The sequence below is a fragment of the Erinaceus europaeus genome, chromosome 2 (genome assembly GCF_950295315.1).
Source record: "Erinaceus europaeus chromosome 2, mEriEur2.1, whole genome shotgun sequence".
NCBI lineage: Eukaryota > Metazoa > Chordata > Mammalia > Eulipotyphla > Erinaceidae > Erinaceus > Erinaceus europaeus.
The window spans coordinates 116,620,865-116,647,370 of NC_080163.1; the positions used below are offsets into that span (position 1 = coordinate 116,620,865).

A 26,506-nucleotide genomic window follows, 5' to 3' on the forward strand; every position below is an offset into this window, starting at 1 on the left:
TTGCTGGCATGAAAGAAGTGCCTTATCATATTGTCCTTTACTTCATTTCTATTTTAGGAAAGTTAACAAACCACAAAGACTATTCTTCCCTCCAAGCCAAAGGATAATGCACTAGGAAAGATTGTCTGATTGTTTTGGTCTCTAACATATGCCACTTCATAGGGAAAGAATGTAATCTAATCCAACGCCTTCTGGAGCTTCAGTTGGAAAGAGGGGAGGAAGAAATGGGCCATTAACCAGAAATGGAGCTCTTGCCGCTGCACTGGGAACCTGTGCAGAGAAAGAATGAGCAGGCATATTCTGCAGTGTGGGAGGAATTCTCAAAAGATCTTCTGATGGTTCCCTCAAAGCACTGAAACTGTACAGCAGCTTCTCCCAGGCACTTTTTTTTTCTCTCTCTCTCTGTTTGTAAAACTGGACCACATTAACAAACCCTGTAATCGGGCCACAAATTTTAAAATTCTCAGTGATATTTTAGTCTTTCCAAATAACTACAGTTGATTATTTACAATCAAGAGATGTCTGCTATGCCTTCTGACATGTACCACTTTATAGAACAATGTCAGGTGACAGGGGTATTAGTTTTTAAGAGCTTTGCAAAAGGGACAGAGGTTCACAGGAGCCCCTATGATTTCCATATCAAATATTATGAGCTTTCACTTGGCTTATCACATGATTACAACTGTTTGAAATGTCCCAGGACATTTATGAGCCCTTCTTGTGTCCACTCGTGCCCTGGGGCGAGGAATTCGACAGCCACATGGAAACAACACAAACAAGTCCGGGTTTCATTTTACGGGCATCGTTGGAGGCATCACATCTGACAGACACCATAGGCCTTGCAACGCTGTCATGACCTTGTTAGGTAGGGTTCTGGCAGCCACTGGACTGAAAAACAGGAGGAGGTTGGTGGGTCCAGGAAAGTGCCTAGGGAATGCCAGGTGGATTGACCCTCGGGACACTCTACAGAGATCCAGAGATGGGAATAGAATGTCGTCCTTGAAGGGGGCATGCCCAGCTTCCAAAGGGACCAAGACTGACTTCAAGACACCAGAGGAAGCAAAGAAAAGAGAAAGGTCTCTGTGTGGTACAGTTGTATGCATGAATGCACGTATCTTTCACACACTTTCAGATCAGAGTTTCCCACTGTTTATAGACCTGGCATGATGTTTCTAAGCCTGGAAAAATGGAATAAGGAACACTTTCTTTGACACCATGGAAAGAAAGAAGAATGCAATGTTTAGCAAGGAATAGCAAGGAATTCCCTGTGAAGATAAGCTAGGTCTTCTCCACATGAGTCTGCAGTGACCTCAACCATGGACAAAAGAAGACAGCACTGCAGTCCAAGAGGTAAAGTAATGAGTTAGGTAGTGGACCTTCAAGCATGAGGTCCTGAGTTTGATCCCTAGCATTGCTAAGCCAGAGTGGTCCTCTGGTTCTCATTCCTTCACCTTATTACTCTATGAAATAAATAAATAAATCTTTTAAAAGAAGAAAAAGAAATTATTCAAACAGTTTTCAAAGGAAGAAACTGCTGCCAGAGACCCACAGCCCAACTGAGAGAAGAGCTAAAAAGGAAGAGAAAGGCCCATGACTTCACTAATTTTCGACTGGGCCCAACAGCTAGCATGCACGTAGGCTAAAAGTACTGCCTGGTGTCAGAGTTGAGAACAGGACTAGAAAGCTGGATCAAAGCACAGAGTAGCTCCCAAATATGGGAAAAGTATATAAATACTATTAATTGTAAACTCCATCAGTCTGACCTGGGGTCTATGTCTATTTATATTCAGCACAGGAGCCTGTGTAACCTCCATATCCCTGTAAGTTTGAGCTCACATTCCATGATCACAGCTAGGAACATTCAAGGCTGCATTCATTGTAGGAATAGTCTTCCGTAAGTGGCAGACTATGTGACCCAGGCTCTCTTCAGAGAGTGGGGCAGTTTCTATCATTGTTGTTCTACATTTAGGGTAAGGTCCTGTAGAGACCCACAAGAGGGCTTATGGTGTTGTTCCTGATGGTGATGACCACTGACGGTGGAGAGGGGGATCTGTTAGAATTAGCAAAGTCCTGGGCCCCTTGGAATATACCTAAAATAGACTTCCTACCCTCTTACAACATGAAAACCCCAAATCTCATTTGCTTTATTCTTAATTTTAGGTTCCTGATTATTAAATAATTTGTTCTGTTTGATATCTTAATGCCTTTCAGCCACCAAGTTGCAGATGCTACCAGGATGCCTTCCTGATCTCCCTGGACAAACGACCTCACCAGTGTGTGTCCTGGAACCCCACCAGGAAAAGACAGAAACAGGCTGGGGATATGAATCAACCTGTCAGTGCCCATGTCCAAGAGGAAGCAATTACAGAAGCCAGACTTCCCACCTTCTACATAAAGATCTTTGGTCCATACTTCCAAAGGTAGAAAGAATAGGGAAGCTTCCAGTGGAAGGGATGAAATATGGAACTCTGATAGTAGAAACCATATGAATCTTGTCGATCATTATTAAATCACTAATAAAATAAAAATTTTTAAAGAAAAGACAAAGAGCAAAAGATAAGCAAATGCCAGGAAAAGACTTTCAAAGGCTTTGCCCTGAGGACTTTCCATCAGCTCCCTGTCCTCCTCACCTCTGCTTCAACTTCATCCTTCTCCAGGGTCCTGTTCAGGAATGTCTCACCAACTCTAAGTAAGAATGGTGTGACATTAATTTTATTCTATTTGGGAGCTACTCTCTGCCCTAATCCAGCTTTCTAGACCTATTCTCAACACTGACACCATCTTCCCAAACAATATTTTTAGTCCACCTCAATGTTAGATATAAGGCTCAGGCAAAAATTACTAAAGTTATGGATCCCTTACAACATACCTAAAATAGACCTCCTAGTTTCTTCCCACCTAGAAGACTCCTATTCTCATCTACTCTAGTCCTACCTTTGGGTTCCTCTTTATTAAACAGTTTTTTATGCTTTATCTGTTACTGCCTTTAAGTCAACAAGTTGAAGTTGCTACATGATGCCATCCTGACTTCCCTGGGCAGATAACCTTACCAGTATGTTCCAGAACCTCACCTCTCCAAAGCCCTGTCCCACCAGAGAAAGACAGGAGTAGGTGGGGACAAGGATCAACCTGCCAATGCCCATGCCCAGTAGAGGAGCAATTGCAGAAACCATAGCTCCCACTTTCTGCACCCTACAAAGAATTTTGATCCGTAAGTTCGGGGGGGGGGGAAATATAGACATTTTCATTAGAGGAGGTGGGACCTGATCATTATTGAATCACTAATAAAAAGTTTTTTAAAAGAATGGTGTGATGTTCAAATCAATGGGGTTTGCAGTCAACAATATTTATACACCTTTCCCATATTTGGGAGCTACACTCTTCCCTGGTCCAGCTTTCTGGTCCTTTTTCCAGCCATGACATCATCTCCCCAGACAATAACTTGGATCCATCTGCATATCTGATATCAGGCTCAGGCAAAAAAAAAAAAAAAAAAAAAAAAAAGCTAGTATATCCACAGGCCCATTGGAATATAACTAAAATATGCCTACTAGCTATCTACAAAATGGAGGACCCCCCCCCAACTCTTCATCAACACTACTCCAGCCTTTAAGTTCATGATTAGTCAACAACTTGTTTCGCTTTATATGTTAACTCTCTTTTCAGCCACCAGGTTCCAGATGCTAGCAGGATGCCAACTAGACTTCCCTGGACAGACAACCCCACCAATGTATCCTGGAGCTCCGACTCCCCAGGCCCCTGCCCCACTAGGGAAAGAGAGAAGCAGGCTGTGAGTATGGATCGATCTGTCAATGCCCATGGTCAGTAGGGAAGCAATTACAGAAGCATCCCACAATGACCTTGGGTCCATACTCCCAGAGGGTTAAAGAATAGGAAAGCTATTAAGGGAGGGGATAGGATATGAAATTCTGGTGGTGGAAATTATGTGGAGTTGTACCCCTCTATGGTTTTGTCAGTGTTTCCTTTTTATAAATAAAATAAATAATAAAAATAGAATTGGAGGTGAAAAAAAACAATGTTGTGATGTATGTTTCATACACTATAATATATTGCCAGATGCACACTCAATATAGGGCAGGGACAAGGAATATCCAGCCCATGGGTAACATAAGGCCAAAAAAATCATTTGGTCTGGCCCTGCCAAGGAAACTGCAGATGAGACTTGAAAGTCAATAAATCTAGAGACTTTTTTCATAGTAACAGTAAGCAGTATTTTAGGTTTATAATTCTGTATGGTCCATTAATGATGTTATAAATATCTAAATGGCCCTTGACAGAAAAAAAAAAAAACCCTATCCCTGATCTAAGACATGAAAATGGGGCTCAGAAATGAAGCTCAGAAGAAGGTAGCACTCTCCTCAAGACATGTAACTATTTAGGTGCTGAATTGTGGTCTGAGCTTAGTGCTTCTGGTTCCAAATCCTGTACTCTATCAACTAGGAAATCACAACCTCCACAATCTCTGCAAGTGAGTTGTTTTCTCTAGGTCAATGAGAATGGAAGTTCTTAATGCTTAAACTCCCACCACCCCCAGGTAAGATGGGAGAATTCTAGCTACATAACTAGAAATGAGACTGTAAAGCAAATGATGAATCATGACATGTGCTGCTACCAAGACCTCATCCAAGAGAATATAAAAATCTTTGAATGAGGGGCCAGGTGGTGGTGCACCTGGTTGAGCGCACATGCTACAGTGCGCAAAGACCCACGTTCGAGCCCCCGTCCCCACCTGCAGGGGGAAAGTTTCACAAGTGGTGAAGCAGGGCTGCAGGTATCTCTCCATCTCTCTCCCCATCTATCACCCCCTTCCCTCTCCATTTCTGGTTGTCTCTATCTAATAAATAAAGATTTTTTTTTAATTTTTTTAAAAATCTTTGTGGGAGTCAGGCACAGTGGGTTAAGCACAGGTGGCATAAAAAAATCTTTGAATGTGTCACAGGATAAAATCAAACTTATTGTATTTTACTAGAGCCCATTCTTTCCCTTCCAAGAATAGAGTGTCCTTTTCTCCGATGGAACCGCACAAGAAAATCAGAAGTATTGAATGATGTGAAGAGCATTCATCAAAATGCCTGCTGAGAGACACTAACCAAGATGAAAGTGATCCGAAAAAGAAATTAGCAAACAGCCTAAAATAGCAGTGGAAGAAATTTTATGCCAACAGGAGTAAACATCCCCCTTTCATAAAACTAAATGGTGTGTACCAATTCTTTTCTAGCCAAAAAACAATGCTAAGAGAAGTGCTTAGAATTTCCTAAAGCACCTTTCTGAACCCAGAGATGGTTTGCTCTGGAACTTGAAAAAGTATTCATGCAATCCAATGCAAATAAAGGAAATAAAAACTTTCAAACAGGAATATTTGACAGGAAAACCGCAATCCATTTCAGTAAAAGTGTGAAAAATAAAATGTTTGCTTAAACAAATTAAACCACATACTCTCCCCCTAAATAAATCTTTGAGTTGGACCCCAGCTTCATTCATTCAGTAATCATAGTTTAGATTCAGTGTTTTCTCTTTTCTGTAAATCCTAAGCAGAATGCATGTGTGAACTAAAATGAAAGTGTAAAGACTTTGTGATCTTATTCTTACTACCTCCTTCTGCCCAATGGTTTATTTTCAACTCCTCTAGACCTCCAGCATGCAGAACTGACCTTCAGTGTTTATTGTTGCCTGTAAAGAGTACATTTCTCTCCATTTCTCCTGTCTCAAGCCACAATCCCACAGCTTGGAGTAGGAGCAGCTGAATTGGAGGTGAAAAGCCACTTACCTTCGAGGTCATCCTGACAGATAACAATTTCTTTATCTCCCTCCAAGTGGAAGGCTGCAGAGAGAAAGGGGTGCTGAACTTAATACCCAAAGGCTTCATAAAAAGAGCTCTAGCTTCCCTGCCTGAGAACAAGGACTGAAGCACTTCTGCGTGCTCCCTGGTAATAATCTGAGGGGATATTTTGGGAGGGATATAATGACATTTAGTGCTTCTCAACTCTTCAAGTTGAGTTCAAAAGACCAGTGCTAAGGAAAACATAGTGGCTCACTTAAAACCACAATTCAAGGCCTGATCACCCTAAGGAAGCTGTGTCAGGAACAATTAAAATTCAAAAATAAGGGCCAGACAAATATCTCAGCTTGTACTTGTAGGCAGAAGAGACTCTGGGTCCCAGCTCTGGCAATGCTCTAATCTCTATTTTTTTTAATTTCATATAATTTTAATATTGAGTTAATAATGGATTATAAGGATATAGTTTCACACACCACCAAAGTTCTATGTCCTCATAAACACACAACCACCACCATAGTTCTCACAAAGTCTTTAGTCTCTCTCTCTCACGCACACACACACATACACACACACACACACACACACACACACACACACACACACACACAAATAAGTTAATAGTGGTCCAGGGTTTTATACAGTGACTAGATCTCTGGACTTGCAGAAATCACATCCTAAGGTCAGTCCCCACCATCATATGTGCCAGAGTGATGCTCTCCTCTCTATCATGAATAAGTAAATAAATCTTTTCTAAAACACTAAATCATTAATAAAATAGCAAATGAACAAATATGTAAAATCCAGAGTCAAGAAGCTTGATTTTCACACCTACTCGGTCTCTTTATATGTTGAAATTACATCATCAGTGGACTAAGAAAGGGCCAATTGGAATCAGTCTCACTGGGTTCTAGCTGGTATATCACTGAGATAAAATGCATCAGGGTAACCTATCAATACCAGACTTCCTGGTGTTTTAGCATCCTACCTTGTAATCTTTTCAGGTTAACAGGGTCAAGGGCAGCCACTGCATCAGAGACCCGAGAGGGCCGACTGACCCCTGCGGAGTTAACAGCTCGCACACGGAAGATATAAGATCGGCCCTCACACAGCCCAGTCACCGGATATTTGCAGATCTTTACTGGGGCATCATTGCACTGCACCCAGTTGTTGGTCCCCACCTCACACCTTCAGATAAGAAAGAATACAGGAAGAAACGCAATTTAGTAAAAAGAGAAGTGTATACCTGTCTGACTCACATGTATTTATTCTACATGCACAGCAGTCAGAACTGGCAAGCTGCTCACATCAGTAGAAACCCGATGATGCCGAAATGATGATTTTAAAAAAAAAGGAAAGAGAGAGAGTAGTGTAAGTAAGGACAGAGCTATTCAGGAAATGCTGTTAAAAAAGACTGATTTATAGGCTGAGGAAATAGCATAATGGTTACGCAAAAGACTTTAATACCTGAGACTCCTAGATCTCAGTTCAATCCCACCATAAGCCAAAGCTGAGCAGTGCTCTGGTCTTTCTTTCTGTGCCTTACTCTCTGTCTCTCTCTCTCTCTCATTAAAATAAAATATTTAAAAAAAACTGATAGAAACAGTAGCATAAACAAGGGCACAGCTATCTAGGGAATTTATATATAGAGAGAGAAAGCTGTATATGCCTATATTATATGCATGTCATTTATAGCAGGAAAACACCTCATACTTGTAAACAAGAGTATGTTATTAAAATACTGATTTATGGAAGCGGTATAACTAGAAGGCAGAGATAATTCAGAAGGTGAGCTGAGTTAAGAAAAGTTAGTATCCAGATGTGTTGTCCACCAATGGTCACTTCAACAGCACCGTACCTAGAAGAACTTGATCCCTGGAGAGGCCTGGGGTGCTCACCTATCAGGAACACCCTGTCTGGAAGGGAGTGGGATGCTCACCGGTCAATGAAGTAACCCATGACAGGGCTCTCCATGGTCGTGTTGGGTGGCTTCCAAGTGACAATGACGTAATCCTGATTGGCATCGTGACACTGCAAGTCCATGGGTGCTCCAGGGGCCCCTGTTACCAGTGGGTCCGCATCTGAGGGAGGAAGGACAGAAGGGACCTTAAACCCTACTAGTGGCTTCTTCAAACAGGATTGGACCCATTTTACAAGCTCACACCAGAGTGATCTGAGTCATTACTGTCCAGAATGGGCTGTGGTAAGAAATGGAATTTGGACACAGAACTGTAGTGGTGGGAACAGTGTGGAATATACACCCCTGTCATCTCATAATTTTGTAAATCAATATTAAATCACTAATAAAATGTACACTTAAAAATATAGAAACTTATTTATGAGCATTGTCTAAAACTCAAAGCACTCTGTACCCTGTGAAACCTCATCTGTGCTTTGTTGTAGTTAGACGCACAGTGGGCGATCACTCCCTAAATTCTTTCACAGCAACTCTTTGTGTTTATCTGAACACTAGGTGTGTGCTATGGGAAGTTTAGAACAATTTCTGCTAGGTCCCGTGAGACAGAGCATATTTTCACATGTATCCATAAACTAGGACACTGACTTCCCTAGGCAGACAACCTCACCAATGTGTCCTGGGACCCTACCTCCCCAGAGCCCCGCCCCACTAGGGAAAGATAGAAACAGGCTGGGGTATGGATCAATCTGTCAATGCCCATGTCCAGCAGAAAAGCAATTACCAAAGCCAGACCTCCCACCTTCTGCACCCCATAAAAATCTTTGGCCCATATTCCTAGAGGGATAAAGAATAGGGAACCTTCCAATGGAAGGGATGGGATATAGAATTCTGGTGGTAGGAATTGCATGGAATTATACCCCTCTTATCCCACAATATTCTCTATTATTAAATCACTAATAAAAATTATTTTAAAAAACCTTCCTTAGACACTTGTATATTTTCAATTTTTTTAGAAAACTTATGTATTTAACATACTTTTTTTTTTCTGGCAAGTTGAGAGCAACCACTTAGATCGGTAGGGAATTCATACACAAATATGCCTGTTCTTAATCCATAGGCTGAGCCTTACTTTCAAATTTAATTTCAGCAGCACCAAGGCCAACAGAACTATTCAGAAAATAAATTATCAATGTGTTTTCTTTCCTTGTAGGACATGTGTGTGCCCAGTACTGAAGTTATAAAACCTTAGGATGTGAGCACACACCTCCTGTCCAAATCTCCTTGCATGTAAGAAGCAAAGGGTTTCTTTTTTTTTCATATTTATTTATTCCCTTTTGTTGTCCTTGTTGTTGTTGTTTTTTAATTGTTGTAGTTACTATTGATGTCATCATTGTTGGATAGGACAGAGAGAAATGGAGAGAGGAGGGAAAGACAGAGAGGGGGAGAGAAAGATAGACACCTGCAGACCTGCTTCACCGCCTGTAAAGCGACTCCCCTGCAAGTGGGGAGCCAGGGGCTCAAACCGGGATCCTTACGCCAGTCCTTGTGCTTTGCGCCATGTGTGCTTAACCCTCTGTGCTATCTCCTGACTCCCAAGCAAAGGGTTTCTTGACACCCAGTCAAATATTTTCTCCCGTATCCAGATCTCCAGAAAGTCATCAGTGCAATTAGACTTCCCCAGAACCTCTAATTCTTTTCCTGTGTGTGGGACTGGATTAACAGACTATTGCAAGTATGTGGCACTCATTGCGGAAGCTTGCTATTGAACTGGGAGTGGTTATTTAATATCAATATTATTTTAAATTAAAAAAAATATATGAGAGGTCTGGCAGAATGTACACATTACCATGCACTAGGACCTGAGGCCAAGCCCCCAGTTAACTCCTACAGATGAGGAGCTCAGGCTTGAACATGAGTCCTTGTGTGTTCATTCTGGGAGTCATTTGTAAATGCTGGCAATTTTCCCCAGGGATCAGAAAGAACTAAGGTCACAATTCACATCTACTTCTAATGTTACCTTCCTGCTTCCATTTTTACCTGGGGGTGGAGGGGCAGCATAGAGGGAGTGAGCGACCCACATGCTCCCAAGCAGGACCCTTCACATTCAGGTACCCCCTCCTGCCCTGTCCATCTCCCCAGGCCAAACTTCCCAGGGCTCTACCCCAAACTTCCCCCCACCCTCCTCACACACACATACACACACCTCGCACAAACAGGAAGGCACTGTGCTCACTGATACCACCCCTGGACACGATCCTCAGGGTATAGAGGCCCTCGTCATCCTTGTGTAAATGACCAAAGGACAGGGAAGCCTGGCCTTCTCCGAAGAACATCTTGGTCCATTTGGACTCCTGCACCAGCACATCTGAAAGGGCAGCAAGGGGACAGAGAGGTGGAAGGATGCAGGCCTCAGTGTCCTCCCAGGGTCAGCATGCTGGGAGCTAGGGGAGTCCTGAAGGCCATGCCAGCCTCACCCTCAAACAATCTTACCTCTCACTATCTCTTTTCTCTATTCCTTTCTGATTCTTTCACTTGTTCCCTCTCCCTCTTTTCTTCTCTCTGCCTCTCCTCTCCTTTTCTCCCTCTTTCCTTTCATTCTTTCTTTCCTTCTTCCTTTTTATATTTTCCTTGCTTTGCTCCTCTTTCCCCATTCCTTCTGTCTCTCTCAGGTTCAGGTTACATACTCACCGTCTCGGTACCACTCAGCCCGTGGCTGCACCCTCTTCAGGTCAGGGGTCACCAGCAGTGTGCACTTGAGAGTAAGTGTCTCTCCTTCTCTTCGGAAGGTCACCCCGAATTTCTCCAAGAACTGGACGTCAAAGTGGGTGTATGGGATCACCGAGGACAGGGGCACTGCTCAGAGATGGTGACATTGTTTCACACACATAAGACACACAGGGGTGTGCTCAACCCTACAATGAACCTACATTCTGTGCTCTGAAGTCTATTCTTCACTTACAACAAACACTGTGTTTGGATGTCTAAACCTCAAATGAGTAAAATCAAAGTTGCTATGTATGGGGAAATACAGTCAGCATTTAACAAGTTCAGATCAATCCCGAGTCCCCCCTTCTTCGTAGAGCAGCATCCCCCAGTCCAGTGGTCCTTGAGACCCTGGTGTGGGCACCACCCTCCCCTGACTTCAGCCCAACCTCAGGCTTCTGTTCCCACTCAGGCCCTGGGATTTGTCCAGCTTCTCCTAGGCCATGGCAGGTCCCTTTGGGATGAGAGCCCCATAGGACAGCCTGTGATACGGGAGACAAGAAGCATATTCTGTAGGTGTCCACCCAAGGATAGTAGCCTACAAGCAGGTAGAAGGGTGGTGGGTGCGGGGGCTGAGTGCAGAGAATTAGATTTTAAACCATCAAGGCAGGGTTCCCAGTGAATCTCCTTGTCTAAATTAGTTTAGCCACTTTGGGGAAGAAAGTAAACTGCAGCACTGCTGTGATTCAGGAAAGGATATGAATTCAACTTTTCCTGTCAATAATGGTCAATAATGTGCATGTGTAGGGCTAAGGAGGTAGCTCAAATGGCAAAGCACAGGACCTGCATGTCTGGACATACACAGAGTGGTGATGTGGCTTCTCTCATTCTCATACTTGAAATTCACTGCTCTCATATGAAATAAATAAGTTTTTTTGTAATGATGTGCAGTCTTTCTAGGTGGTAATTTCACCAGAGTCTAAAAAAACACCCTCCAGGATTGAGAAGATAACATAGTGATTATGCAAAAAGACTAAGATTAAGCAATAGTATAAGCCAGAGTTGAACTGTGCTCTGGGAGAAAAAAAAATTATCAATTAAAGTCAAAACACTTCCCAGTGACACCATGAAACAAAGAGAGTGACAGCCTCCTGACATAGGCTTGGGAAGTTGGATGGAGACAAGGACTAGGATGGTGAAAACCCAGGAAGTAGAGTAGAGGCTTGAGCACAGGACTTACAGGTATGAGGTCAGAGTACAATTCTCAACATCATATGTGCCAGAGTGATGTTCTAATTCTCTCTCTTTCTTCTTCTCTTTCATAAATAAATGAATATTATTTTAAAAAGAACAACAACAACAACTTTGGTGATGGGTTCCATGAGTTGACTGAAATGCTCCTGAGCCCTTGAAAAGAGCACTTAAAATTAATCAAGATGCTTTATGGAACAAACATCAACTCACATCCAATGGGCAATCCAACGGAGTGGAGCAGATCATCATCCCCCCGGTACCCTGCAAGACAAGAGGATGAACATGTGCAGGGAAGGATAGGCACCCTCCACGCCCCCTGCCAAGGGTGCACACACTCACTTCTCACCACCACAGCGGCGTGCGTAGACACCTGTCCATGCGCATTGGTAGCCACCGCTGAGTAGGTGGCAGTGTCATCAAAGTCAGCCCTGAGAGAGAAAGAGTGAGACATGTGCCAGGGAGTCCTGAGATTTCAGGTCCAGGCACGTTGGTCATTCCCACAAAGTAACCCTAGGTCCTGGCTCTGCTGTGGACAGCTCCAACACCACAGTCCTTGTGTAGAGCTGAGTTTCAATCCCAGCATGTCTGAACCAGACTTGGCTTTGAGAAGAAAATGCAAGGGCTCTTCTGGACTCCTAGAATCTGCACAATTTGTCAATCTATATATGTCCAGGCCTCAGAAAGTTCTCACTATTTGCTTGATGGAGGATTTAACTGGAGGGGGCAATTTAAGCCAGCCAAGAGCTATTCCCCTGTCTCTACATCCTGATGCACACCAAGACCCATCCTACAAGGCCCTGGTAAAGATCTCAGATGAAGGAAGGAGGCAGAGGACTCTGTTCCCCTTCCTTCCCCCTGCCCTCCACCATGTCACAGTAGCCCCTACTGAGAAGAGCCTCAGTGCATCTGAGAACACTTTGTGAGTTTATGGTGTATATCCTTTCCCTACATTGTTTTTTTAAGTGTGTTAGCTGCAGATTCCCTGCCTCTCCACCCACCAATGTCTTCCTTTGCAGATTCTTTTTTTTATTTACTTTAATCATTTTATTGTGAAAGGAATTAATGGTTTACAGCACAGTTGTTGATACCTGTGTATAATTTCTCACCTCCCTGTGATAGGTTTCCACAAAACACTCTTCACTCCCCCCCAACTTAGGTTATTTTCTACCATCATGTACCAGAGCCCCCAAAGTCCTCTCCACCCATTTTGTCCCCTTCCTTCCTCCAGAGTTCTTCTGCTTTTGTTGTGATACACGACACCCAGTTCAAGTTCCACACTGTATTTATTTTCCCTCTCTGTCCTTGTTTCTTAAGTTCTACCCTGAATTTTTATGTAATTATTCTAAGTCCAAAGGGGGTTCTTTGGTGAGGAACTTTATAAAGAGAGTACTATCAATAAGAGAAATGCTTCCATGGAATTTATAAGCTCTTTTCTAAGGAGAGAGAGAGGGAGAGGGAGAGGGAGAGGGATAGGAGAGGGAGAGAGAGAGAGAGACAGAGAGAGAGAGAGAGAGGTCAGTAAGGCTTTCTAAGTGCTTTAATAACTGTCACTAACTGCCTTTCAGGATGATGAGCTGGGAGTATCTGGAAAGTGGGGCAGAGAGGAGCAGAGGGAAGTGGCTGGAATGGGAGGGGTGACAGGAACTAACACTGGAAAAGGATCTGGGAGTCCTGGAGCCTGAGATAGCTTCTCCAGGGGATCCAGAGCAAGTTTTTATCTGACTTACCACATTAGGATTCTAGGGGACAGTCACCTAACACATTATCACTAAGAAGCTTGTCAAGTCACCAATTAACACTTAGTGCTTAGTATTCAGGCAACTTCAGGGCCCAGTCCCTGGTAGCCCTCTGTGCAGATATGTGAGACCACCTCTGTGCTCCTGCCCGGTCATGCCAAGACCACAGCCTCACTTGTCTGTGAAGGAGGCTGAACCCCATAATGACTGGCATAGACTGAAAGATCCATGGCCGAAAGCACGCCCCCTGCTGGCTGGCATAAAAAGGCACTCTCTTTGCCTGCTTTAATCCCAGTCTGATCACTCTCCTGTGCATGTGAGTTCTGTTACGAAAGAAATACTAGAGCAGGTACAGATTATAAATGGCCTACCTGTGATAATTGGAGGGTAAGGTTAACCTAAGGAGGGCAGAGCTCACAGCAGTGAAGACGGGGACTAAGGAGGGGACCCAATGCTTAAAAATACCATCTGTGGGGCCAGACAATGGGACACACAGTTGAACACACATGCTACCATGCACAAGAACCTGGCTCAATCCCCCAGTCCCCACCTGCAGAAAGGGAAGCTTCACAAGCTGTGAATGCAGTGCTGCTGGTATCTCTCTGTCTCTCTCCCTTTTTATCTACCTGTTTCCTCTCAATACTTCCCTGCCCTATTAAACAAACATTTTCTTTAAATGCCAGTTGTGATCTTACAGAGACCTTGAGCTTATACTCCCTTCTCAGACCCCAGTAGTCCCCTGGCTACTCTGTCCCCTGCCTGCCCACAGCCACACCAGAGGAAGCCCTGCACCAGCCCAGAGCCTCCTGCCCACACTCACAGAAACTGCAACCAAGGGACTAAGAGCAAGAGTCTCTTTTCTTTGCTTTCCAAGGGACAAAAAAAGGAAGAGTTTCTTTCTTTCTTTTCCTTCCTGTAGTCTCAGTATTTACAAACTTGCAGGGAGCACTTTCTTTACTCCTCCTCCACCCCAGGTCTCTGTTTGAAGTGTTCCCCAAAACCTCTCCATGAGGGAAGCCAACACTTTCACCTCTGTTTTAAAAGGTGGCCAGGCCCTGCTCAAGGAGTGAGGGAATCTCTCTCAGTGGCCAGGCCACGTCCTCACATCTAAGTGGGGTTGGCAGTGGATTTGAATTTTCACTCAAATTAGAATTTGGATATCAACATCTAAAAATAAAGAGTTGGGAGCAGCCAGCCCTGTGGGCAGTGCAAGAGTAGGCAGTGGTGGCCTCACGAGTGAGTGAGAGAAAGAGAGAGGGGAGGTCACCCCCAAGTGTTTATAAAAATAGCAGGCGGCATTAACATGCTGTGAGGAAACAGAGCTCATAGCCTGGCTCCCAAGAGAGAAAGTTATGAGCATATAAAACAGTGTCAATTGCAGATTCAAGCAGCCCCAGAGGGTGGAAAGCTTCTTTTCAGCTACCCCAAGAATCCTGCAGCAGGGCCAGAGAACATTCCTAGGAATAAACGTCACTCTTTAATGGCAGGATGAGCCAGTCCCTGTGCCAGGGACAGCCAGCCAGCTCCTGTCACAGGAATGATGCTGGGGAGATCGGGTGTTGGGGACTCAGCACTTGGTGGAAACAGCTGACAGGAGCTGGAATCTGTGGGTTCTCTACCAGGCCCTTTGGAGACACCTCTCAGTGGTCACACATTCCAACATGGGCAAGAATACTGGAAAGGGAGGTCAGTCCCCACAGCTCCCATTCCCCAAACTCCTGGGGCCCTTTGCACATGCTCTGTCAAACCTGACCTGAGGATGGAGGAGGGGGAGGCGAGTCCCAGTCCTGAGCCAAGTCCCATCCTGGCCTGTATTTGCAGAGCTGGTTCACTTTGTTATGAGTGCATATGGGGCCCAAGACAAGGGACAGAAGTACTAATACCAAAGTGAGAGAAACCTTCTTGCCCTGGAGAAGAGGGTGCAGCCTTTCTTTCAAAAGTGAGTATTAATATCTCAACTGGGAGACAAGTTCCCTGCCAGGTCAACATCACCTCTCTGATCCTATACAGCATGTACCCCAGTGATAAATCAAACACCCACCTACCCACTTCATACCAGGATCCCAACTCTGGAATTGGTTTTTGTTTGTTTGTTTATTTTTTTTCTTTTTTCTTTTATAAAGACAAAGAGATAAAGAAGCAGAGAAAGAGAGAATAAAAGAAACAGAACACTAAAGCTTCATTCAATGCAGTGAGGGGCTGGCTCAAACCTGGGTCTCATACATAGCAAAGTAGTGTACTATCCAAGTGAACTATCTTTTTTCCTTCAGGGTTTTCACTAGGGCTCAGTGCCTACATGATTCGACCACTACCAGAGGTTTCTTTTATTTTTATTGTTCTTTAAGGTAAAGGGCAAGAGACAGGAAGAAAAATAGGGAGAGAAAGAAAGGGAAGACACCACAGTATCTCTCATCCCAATTACTCAAAATTTCTTCTGTGTAGATGCTCCCATGTGGTAGCCTGGGGCTAGGACTTGTGTCCTCGTGCATGGGAAAGTGTGACTCTACCAAATCAGACACCTCTCAGCCCACACTGGGATGGTCTATAACTTCTGCTTCTCACCCACATCCCCATCCACCCTACATCTTTCCTGGAACTCCTCCTCTCTTCCCAGAACAGGGACTAGACAGAAGGCACAATCCCCAAGGCCCAAGAAAGGAAGCTTCTAGCCTTCTGTGGTGGCCCAGAATCTCAGGTACAAGACAGGGTGGTGCTGCCTCTAGGCCCTCACCTGTGGATCTCCAATGTGTGCACTCCATACTTGCCCTCGATGCGGTACTTCCCCGGCTCCCCCGCCTGGCAGATCAAATGGCCATCTTTATACCTAAGGAGCAAATGTATGTGAGTGAAGGGGCAAGGGACACACCTGTTTGTTTCCCCAAGGAGTTGCTCAAACCTAATGCTATTAAGCTGACATTAAACTCAGGCCTGTGCCTAAGGGCTCTGGGGCTTTGGAAGGACATCAAAATGTCATTCTCTAAGGAACCATGTGTCACACATGTGGGTCCCAGACAACAGTTTATTCCACCTCAATGGTCTCCAAAGAATCACTGGCCTCAAGTTCCACAGGATTAGGGGCCTGCCTTCCCCATGACAGCCTGCCCTGGAACCAGCTCTCTGATCCCATAACAAGTAAAACCCTTATGGCTTTCACAGCAAGCTAAAAACTTTGAAAATTTATCACTTTCAGCAAGAGGAAAACAAATGAATATTATATATGATATATGATATATTTATGTTATATATTATCAGTTGTTACTTATCAGTATTGTTTAGGATGATAAATAAATCAGTGAAACGAAATTGCCACCAGGAGCTATGGCAAGTAAAAAGAGAAAGAGAGACAGAGAGGGAGATGATATCTGTGCAGTTTAGAGACTCAATTACTTGAGAGCTCCATAGTTCCATAGCTTACTGTGTTGACATAATTAAAAGCAGAACTGCTTGTGGAAACAGCCCATTTCAGAGAGACTGGTTCTAACATTTCTTAAGACTAATTTATTTATTTATTTTATGAGTGAGAACCAGAGGATCACCCTGACATAGATGGTACTAGGGGTCGAAAGTGAAACCTCAGATATGCAAGTCCTGAGCTCTGCCCATTGAGCCACTTCTAGTTTCAAATAAAACCCTGGGGTCAATAGGACTATAAACTCTTCTCTGGATGGTGAATGACATGCAGTGTATCCAAATGTGAAGTTAGGGTCCTAGAGCATTTGCATGATGTTACAAATCAAGGTCATTGTAATCAATTTCTCTAACACTATAATTAATGGTGTGGTTTAGTAGCGAGCCATAAAATAGATCTCTGAAAAGACAGTTGAGTGGATTTCACTAAGCATGGACGTCCACATGGCATTTCACAGGCTTCAATCAATGTTTCCCAAGGACTTGGAGACCTGTGATATTCAGGCAGGCAAGTAGGCACAGCTCCTGCCCTCTGCCTTTGGGTCCTAGAGCCCCTCTTCCGTAGAAGGAAGCTCTGCCGAGAGGGGCCACTCACCATTGCACCACGGGAGTGGGGAAGCCTTGCACAGTGAAGCACAGTGTCACAGACATCTTTTCCCAGACCGTATGGGACCGCAGGCGCACCAGGATCTCTGGGGCCCTGCGCATGCGCTCCTCCCGGGTGTAGCTCTGCCAGGCCTGCCTGTCTTGCAGCTGCTGGGAAACAAGGAGGCTGGGTGGATGCAGAGAACACTTGGGGCCAATGAGGCCCTGGAGATCCTTCCCACCCCATCCCCCGTTAAATACATCTCAACTGCCACAGCACCCCTTCATCCTTACCACACTTTGGAAGGCATGCTTGCTCAGCTGGTCCTGGGCCTGCAAGCGTGCTAGGTGGACACTGTCCTCCAGCCGGGCCAGCTCTCCCAGGAAGCGCTGCCGCTTGGCCTCTCCATAGGCCGCTGTTGATGAGCGGTACCTGAGAGCCAGGAACCCACAAACAGTCAGCCACCATGTGAGCAAAGGGTTAGGGGAAGGTTTGGAAGCTTGGACATTACTTTTGGTGCTCTCAACAGGCACCGAAAGGGGGGTTCACTAATTGTCTCTCAAAAGTATATTTGAGCTTGGAGAGATAGCACAGCAGTTATGCAAAAGACCTTCCTGCCTGAGGCTTTGAGATCCCAGACTCAATTCCCAGCACCACCATAAGCCAGAACTGAGCAGTGCTCTCAGGAAAAAAAAAAAGGGGGGGAGGGGAATTTGAAAAGCTGTTAAGGAAGCAGGACACATGCTCACTTCAAATGTCAGGACAGAACCTGGGCTTTTATTACAGTGACGCCTGTACTTGAGAGTCATGTCTCATCCCTCATGTCTCAAGCTGCAGGCCACTGGACTCTGCAGCACAGTAGAGAAGGCAGGGTTACCTTCCCTCTGCATGTTCCTCCTCCTCCTCTGACACCCTCTTGGCACAGAGTCTGCAGGTGGTCCCTCCAGTTGACTTCTGGCTGGATGCTCTCTTGGATGATGAAGTCTGAGCAAAGGACTGCTGGGAGGACCGGGCTGAAGACCTCCTGGGTGCATAATGCAGAGAAGCTGCCTTAGAAAAGGAGCAGTGAAGCAGGTCTGCAGGCGTCTATTTTTCTCTCCTCCTCTCTGTCTTCCCCTCCTCTCTCCATTTCTCTCTGTCCTATCCAACAACAATGACATCAATAACAACAATAATAATAACCACAACAATGATAAAACAACAAAGGCAACCAAAAAAGGAGAAAAATATCCTCCACTCCAGGAGCAGTGTATTCATGGTGCAGGCACTGAGCCCCACCAATAATCTTGGAGGCAAAAAAAAGGAAAGAAAAGGAAAACCTTGGCCCTCCCTTTCTTTCAAATGAATATGTATTACATAGTAAAGGAAAAAAGAATGGAAGAAGGAGAGAAAGGAAGAAAGATGGAAAGGGCATAGTTTGTGGCCAGGTAGGGAACTTAACCTACATGCCACCCAGATGTATATACACATACATGCACATGTACACACAGCTACGGTACCCTCGAGGGCAAACATACACTCATGCAAAATCATCTGTTCCCATGCATGCTCACATGTCTGTGCACACATTTGCATCTAGACCTACATATCCATACATATGTGTATATGCATACACACATACACAAGTGCCTTCCTCAAGGACTGGGGGGTATTGGCAGGTCAAAGAGGTCTCACCACCCTCCCCACTCTTCTGGATGCCAGGCAGGCCTGATGCCATGAGTATATATATCCAGAGGAACCCAGATCTCTGCAGAGCCGGGAGAGGCTGAGAATGTTTGGCTTTGTTTATTGCAGGGATGGCAACCAAATACAAACCCATAGGCATTTCTAAATATAGGGTGTTGGAGACATGTGCCCAACACCAGGATTCCCTGCCCAGCAGGTCTTAGTCCTGCAGAACAACCTTCTGGTCACTCACCCAGTCCCATACATGTTGTCAAGGGAGCCTTGTGAGGCGCAGGTCACTGGGTTTAACAACCTGCAGACGCCCTGGATCACACAGTCTCATTGGCTCTCATAACAAGGACTATTTGACCATTTGTGGAGCCATGTATCATTGATTTTCTTTCCTGGGCCACCTGGGAACTCCTCTCATCCACTTTCTTCTTGTACCTTTTATTATGGAGGATTTTGACTTCAGCTTTGGAAGACAGACTTGTGGGGGAAAGTGATGTCCTGAGAATTTACTGAAAGATCCGCAGCTCAGGGCTCACCAGGATCTACAGGCCTTGGACAGACAGGTGCCAGAGGATATTCTCTCCTCACCCCCAGATCAGTCTCCCTGAACCATTCCTTCCAGGATTCTGGGGTCAAAAGCTTTCCCTCATCCAGAGTTTATAAGTCTACACATCATCCCCACTTACTTTTTCGATGTGTATTCATCCAGGAGGTAGCGTGCTTGGATGTTGCGATACGACTGGTCAAAGTGCTTGTGCCTTTTCTGGTAGAAGGGGACAGCAACCAGGGACATGTTGATGAAGGTCTGAAAGAAAGCATGCAACCAGACATTGGTTCCCCCAACTGGGGCCAGCATCTTAGGATATCTTCAGTAACCTTCTGAAGCTGACTCCACTGGGAAGCCAACCCAGCTAATAAAATCCATTCTGGGGTGTCGGCCAGTAGCGCAGTGGGTTAAGTGCATGTGGCGCAAAGCACAAGGACCAGCATAAGGTCCTGGTTCTAGTCCCCAGCTCCCCAACTACAGGGGAGTCGCTTCACAGGCAGTGAAGTAGGTCTTCAGGTGTCTATCTTTCTTTCCCCCTCTCTGTCTTCCCCTCCTCTCTCCATTTCTCTCGGTCCTGTCTAATAACAACAACAATAATAAAAAAAATAATAAAGGACAACAAAAGGGAAAATAAGTAAATTTTTTAAAATTTTTTTTAAAAATCCACTCTGGCAGATCAGAGAGATAATATAATGGTTATGCAAAAACACTTACGTTCATCCCAGGCACCACCATAAACCAGAGATGAGCAGTGCTTTCATAGGTAGGTAAATAAATAAACCCTAGGGGGGCAGACACGAAGCACAAAGACCAGTGAAGGATCCCGGTTCGAGCCCTGGCTCCCCACCTTCAGGGCAGCCCCTTCACAGGCGGTAAAGCAGGTCTGCAGGTATCTGTCTTTCACTCCCCCTCTCTGTCTTCCCCTCCTCTCTCCATTTCTCTCTCTCCTATCCAACAACAACAATAATAATAACTGTAACAACAATAAAACAACAAGGGCAACAAAAGGGAAAATAAATAAAAAGTTAAAAACAAACAAATAAATAAATAAACCCTGTTTCTGGAGGAAGAACAGAAAGAAAATGAGATGGGTGATGGGTGGAAGTCATTTTGGACATGAAGTCTGGGTATCTATTGGACTCCCAGTTTTATACTTTGTTTCTCTAGCAGTCAGAAGATCAGGGTGAGATTTGTATAGATGGTGTGATGGTTATGCAAACAACTTTCATTCCTGAGACTCACAGGTCTCAGGTTCAATTCCTAACAGCACTATAAACCAGAAGTGAGTAGTGCTCTGGTAAAAATAAATAAATAAATATAAAAATCAGGGTGTATTTAGCTATTACTGTTGGATTGTAGGAGTGCCCACTGCTGTGACATGTTTCTTTAAGCTAGATTTCTTCCCAGATTTCTGCTGATCACTCCCCCCACCCACCCACCTAATTTACCACACTAGTGAGAAAAATTCTGTAATGGACAGAAGAAACCAAGACTAATCCCAGGGAGCAAAAAGCCAGAAAACAAGGATCTGGTTTTTTTTTCTTCAAGAAGAAACTTTCTTTTTAAAAAATGATTGTACTCCTTCAATAGAGAGGGAGAACCAAAGCATTGCTCAGCTCTAGCATAAGGTGGTACCAAGGATGGGGCCTGTGGCTTCTAGGGTCTCAGACATGTAAATTGGGGCTATACCAAGCCCCCAGGGTTCACTTTCATCAAGGCTAGTTAACCTTCAAATCTATATTTCTTGGCATAGAGTCCCCAAACAGCCTGGTGATATGGGAGTGAGCTTTCTCTCTTAAAATCTTTGAATGGTGGCAACTGGCACCATGGGGGAGGGTGTCTGCGCATGACTATTGTGAATGTAAAGTGGCTGAAAAGGTCACTATGCGTGTCAGAGTCTGGTGACAGCTCTCCTTGAGCTAGTCCCCCATGTCCTGTCCTGGCACGAGCACACCAACACAAGGTGTGTCCCTGACCTCAGTGCATACCTAGAACACTACAAGCAAGTGTGGGCACTTCCTGTCTGTCCAGATTGGGGGCCCAGGAGGCAGAATCAGTGCACTGGGTTCCTGTCCCTTAACCTCACACAGACTTCCTTTGGTTGCCTCTCTCGGGGCCCCTTTAGGCCCTGTAGTGGTAGAACATGCCCTCACATTCATTCCCACTCTCACGGCTCACTTAATTGGTCTGTGTTGAGGATTGTCAAAATAAGAGACCCCCACTGTCCCTGTACTCACACTTGTGCCAGTGCCACAGAAAGAACCACGAAATATTTGACACTTCCCAGCTCCAAGTCTTCTCAGCATAGGAGCTGGGTTAGAGATACACACACACACACACACACACACACACACACACACACACACACGGCCCCTCCCCTCACTTATCACCCACTGCCCCAATACAGACAGACAAACCCACAGGACTCCCAGACTCCCAACCACCTGGTCACTCTCAGTGGATCTCACATTTTAGAACCAGCAGGGTCCCCAACCCAGCCCAGAACTCACTTCTGAACAGGAAGAACCCCCCAAAAAATAACTCAGTCAGCCCCTTCTACTTATGACACAAGCCAGTCTCACTATCTTCATAGAAATACAACGGAAAGGAGGGGTGTAGGTGGTAGTGCAGTGGGTTAAGTGCACATGGCGCAAAGCACAAGGACCAGCGTAGGGATTCCAGTTCAAGCTCTCAGCTCCCCTTCTGCAAGGGGATTGCTTCACAAGTGGTGAAGCAGGTCTGCAGGTGATTTTCTCTACCCCATTCTGTCTTCACCTCCTCTCCCTATTTCTCTCTGTCCTACCCAACAGCAACAACAAGGGCAAAAAAAAAAAAAAAAAAGGAAAAGTTGGCCTCCAGGAGCAGTGGATTCATAGTGCATGCATTGAGCCCCAGCGATAATCCTGGAGGCAAAAAAAAAGGAAGACAAATTCTCTAACATGTTCACTGTTCTCACACACACACACACACACACACACACACACACACACACACACACACACGCACATATAGATACCATTATGACCATCCCTGGAGCTTTGCATAGCTCTCAGCCTTACTCTACTTGACTGAGAAATGGGCTGATAGGACCTAGCCAGGAGCTCTCACAGTGACTTTGGGATGGAATAATACTGGAGCAGCTCTCCTCCACTTGAAGACAACCATGGAAGGAATCGCACACAGAGATCTGAGCTCCTCCTGCCATTGCAAGGGAATTTGCACAACTTGGAAATCTCTGCCCTGGCTTGTATCTGGCCCATCCTATTGAGGACAGAAGTAGAGCTGACTGAAATGTTAGCCTAGGGGCTCAATAGTGGTCCACCCTGTAGAGTTCACATGTTACAGCGCATAAGGACCCCGGTCCTCACCTGCAAGGGAGAAGCTTCATAAACTGTTAAGTAGTGCTACAGGTATTTCTCTCTCGCTATCTCTCTCTTCCCTCTCAATTCCCCCTATTTTATCCTAAATAAATAAACAAATAAATAAAAACTAAAAAATGTTCTGAAAGAAATAAAGGAAAGAACAAAGAAAGAAAAAGAGGGAGAAGAGAGAGAAAAAAAATCAATGTTTCAGAAGTGAAGGCACCCATTCTGGTGACCTAGTGTCTCTAGTGAGCAGGGACAGTACTGGGGCTTCCCATGGTGGTCCAGCCCCACCCGAGCCAGGTCCCACCCACTGCCCAACACCCAAAACACTGCCAACATGCTTAGAATGATGACACTAAGCGAAACTTGAGCAGGTTCAGCCCAGGGGACCATGGTTCAGAAAGCTCAGTCCTAATCCTTCCTGCCAAGAAGATTTGGGATCTGATTTTTCATGACACTGAGAAGGGCTTGAACTTGCAAAAAAGTTCCAGGTACAAAACACTCACTCTCATTTAATGAAAGAAATTGTCATTCATACTTTAAAAATAAATAAATAAACAAACAAACAAATGTCAGTTTCCACAAACATACCAAGTTCAAGTTTTCCCAGGGGGACAAAACTGATGGGCAATGGCACTCTCCTAGTGACTGAACCTCCATTCCCAGAGCAGATTTGGCCCAATCTCAGGCACACTGCTCACAGCTATCCTCCAAGGTTTGTTTTGTTTTGTTTTGTTTTGTTTTGTTTTGTTTTGTTTTCCCCCAAACCACTTAGTAAGAACTAAAGAGACCAAATCATCCTGAAGAAGCATCATCTGATAAACCCAGTAACTAAACTCTAACTGTTCCTCTAAATAACCTTTAGGCATTATGGTGGGAGTAACTTGGGCAATTTCTCCATGCTTCTCTCTTGTTTTTTTCTACAGTGCTGTCTGTAGACCCAGACTAATGCTTTCTGCCCAGACATTCATGCATCCTCAAGCAAGACCCAGAAAGGAGAGTAGGTGCAGCTTCCTGGGCAGAATGTTCCAGCCTCCAGATAGTGTTTTCCACCAGTTGAGACTTTAAAATAAAGCAGTATTATCAGGGTGGTTTCATTCCACAACACTATACTATTCTATGAGGGTGGGTGAGCAGGTGAATGTCCCAAGCCCCCCCCCCCATTTCCTCCATGCAGATTCCCTGCCAGCACATCCCAGACTCAAGTTTATTAAATACCCTGTCAAACATCTCTGTCTTTTCTTTCTTATTTATGTCACCTCTGTTCAGTGTACAGGGCTGAGAGAGGGGAGCCTGGCATTTCTACTATGGCTACCTTGGGCCCTCCCATCTCTGTGCAGGAGGAAGGGGGAGAGTAGATCCCACACAACTATGCAGTTTGGTTATGAGTGGAAAACACACAGGCAGAGGATATGGGGAAACTGGCACATCTGCAGGGTCTTGCTCAGCAAAAAACACATCATAAAGGCTAGATAGTGCAACCAGTAAAGTGCATAAGTTTTCATGCTTGAGGACATGAGTTCAAGCCCCAGGTCCCCACCTGCAAAAGGGAAGATTCACAAGCACTGAAGCAGTGTTGCAGGTGTCTCTTGTTTCTTTCTCCCTTTTTATTTCCCCCTTCCTCTCAATTTCCCTGTCCTATCAGATAAAACAGGAGGGGGAAGGAAAGGATGGCCACCAGGAGTAGGTAGTTTATCATGAAGGTATCAAGCCTTGTTGTATGCTTTACATTGGGTTCTAGTTCTCCCCCGCCAAGAGAATTGGATCAGTCCTGTTAGTTTCGCGGCCCGCTTGGCCCTGCCTCACAGAACCCCGCGAGAGTTCCAGAGTTCGGGAGTTGGAGAGTTGCAGAGTTCGAGAGTTAGAGAGAGTGCTTGCGCCGCTGCAAAGAGACAGCAGAGTTCTATTTGGTGATTAGTTTGTCTTAGTTTATGAATCGCTGTTCCTGAATAAAGAAATACAGCTTCCCTGCCCAGCCGTATGTCTCTGGTCGTCTCTGTTACCCGCCCGTGAAGCTAGCCCGGGCGGCTGGAGCCTCCGAATTTTAACAACAAAGCCTCAGCTATAATCCTGGTGACAAACACAACACAACACACACACACACATCATAAAGAAGCAACCAAGAACTCTCCATTTTTGGGGGGAGGGGATTTTCAAAAACTAACAGGAAGTATTGCTTTCTTTCCAGCCCCCTTGATAATACAGTCCAGGTTGAAGACCCTTATTCTTTTTTTTTCCTTTAGGAAACACCTAATTTTAGTTTCCGTGTTCTCCAGCCTGCACTCTCCTCTCCAGCCTGTGGTTCCTGTGACTATGGTGACAGTTGCAGACATGAGTCTGCAGAATTGTCCTGGGAAAGGCTGCAAAGATGTAAAGCCTTGAAAAGGGATACTGGAATGTTCCAGCAAATAAAAAGACTGTGAGCATGAAAAAGAAGGAGCTGTGTAATCTTTGGCCTGGAGTCTAAAGGTTTGTGGTTTTTCTGCGCACACACACAGTAGAAGGTTCTGGTTCACATTTCTCTACCCTGTGTTATATCAAGGTAGGAGACAGGGGATACACTGCCCACATTACTGCTGCTCCCTCCAAATCCTCCAATTCCAAAATCAAAAAAGCAAAAGAGAGACTTACCTAGAGGGGAAGGTGGCAGAAGACAGAAAAGCAGCTTCCTCGCCTGGGGGACTTCCAAGGAAGCAGAGAACTTCTCCCTCTCCAAAGCTCTGTCCCTCCAATTTATGCTGGGGGGGGCGCTATTTATAGACCAGGCCCTGCCCCTCCCAAACTGATACCTACACCATAAATCAGCCGCCTGAGTGATGAGTCAGATAGTGCACTTTTCTTATTCCAGGAAAGGGGGTGGCCCTTCAGTCCCTAATCTAGAAGATGGGGGATAGGATAAAGCCATCTCACCCCGCTTCACTTTCCTCCCACCCCTTTCACTTTCTAACACACTGTATGACTTATTTCCAAAAACCCCAGCCTCTGGCACACAAGTGGCCCTTGTGGAGCCTGTTGTGCTGCTGGAGCTGAGAGACCAGCTGTCCTACTGGGGCACCACGGTTCTTTTGTGCCTGTGTTAATTTCAGAAGCTGCTCTGCTTTGCACTTGGATTTGCCTGGGCTAGTTCCATCCTCCTAAAGGAGCGTGCTGGGCCGGCCGAGTCTTATTTATAGTAAATACCAGACATGGGTTCATCCCACCACAGGCCAGTGCAGGGTGTCATCTTTTGCATGGCATGTATCCACATATAAATAATGCGAGTGAGACTGGCACAGCCAGGGTTGTCCCTGGCATGTCTGGTCTTAGCAGGGCTGCATGCTGATAGCCCCACCCAAAGTCCCCAGGCCTGCAGAATGCCCAGGGGGGCCTATTGCTCAGCCTCTGAGATCTGTTTTCCCAGTTGTAGAAAGTGTCACAATTCTTCCTTTCAGTTTTCTGCAAAGAACTAGAGAAAAGAATTTATGAGAGCTGAGGAGTCAGAATAATAATTGTACAAAATGACTTTCATGCCTGAC

The 26,506-nt window shown here is 45.1% G+C and overlaps 1 protein-coding gene across 2 annotated transcripts in view; it reads right to left on the reverse strand.

Moving 5' to 3' along the window:
* MYOM2 (myomesin 2) overlaps positions 1 to 26,039 on the reverse strand; it is a 67,621-nt gene extending 41,582 nt beyond the window's left edge. Inside the window, exons 1-13 of one of the 2 annotated variants that reach the window (XM_007531660.3) lie at positions 25,623 to 26,039; positions 19,766 to 19,884; positions 18,280 to 18,426; positions 17,696 to 17,834; positions 17,412 to 17,569; positions 16,140 to 16,232; positions 12,012 to 12,100; positions 11,883 to 11,933; positions 10,404 to 10,568; positions 9,919 to 10,080; positions 7,737 to 7,878; positions 6,786 to 6,985; positions 5,789 to 5,842 (exon numbers count right to left, since the gene is read on the reverse strand). In XM_007531660.3, the coding sequence (XP_007531722.1) occupies positions 5,789 to 5,842; positions 6,786 to 6,985; positions 7,737 to 7,878; positions 9,919 to 10,080; positions 10,404 to 10,568; positions 11,883 to 11,933; positions 12,012 to 12,100; positions 16,140 to 16,232; positions 17,412 to 17,569; positions 17,696 to 17,834; positions 18,280 to 18,426; positions 19,766 to 19,872 (1,507 nt within the window). In that variant the 5' untranslated portion in view covers positions 19,873 to 19,884; positions 25,623 to 26,039. Of the gene's footprint in view, positions 1 to 5,788; positions 5,843 to 6,785; positions 6,986 to 7,736; positions 7,879 to 9,918; positions 10,081 to 10,403; positions 10,569 to 11,882; positions 11,934 to 12,011; positions 12,101 to 16,139; positions 16,233 to 17,411; positions 17,573 to 17,695; positions 17,835 to 18,279; positions 18,427 to 19,765; positions 19,885 to 25,622 lie in introns of both variants that reach the window. The other variant, XM_060184944.1, reaches the window with a different exon arrangement.
* Between the last annotated feature and the right edge of the window lie 467 nt (positions 26,040 to 26,506).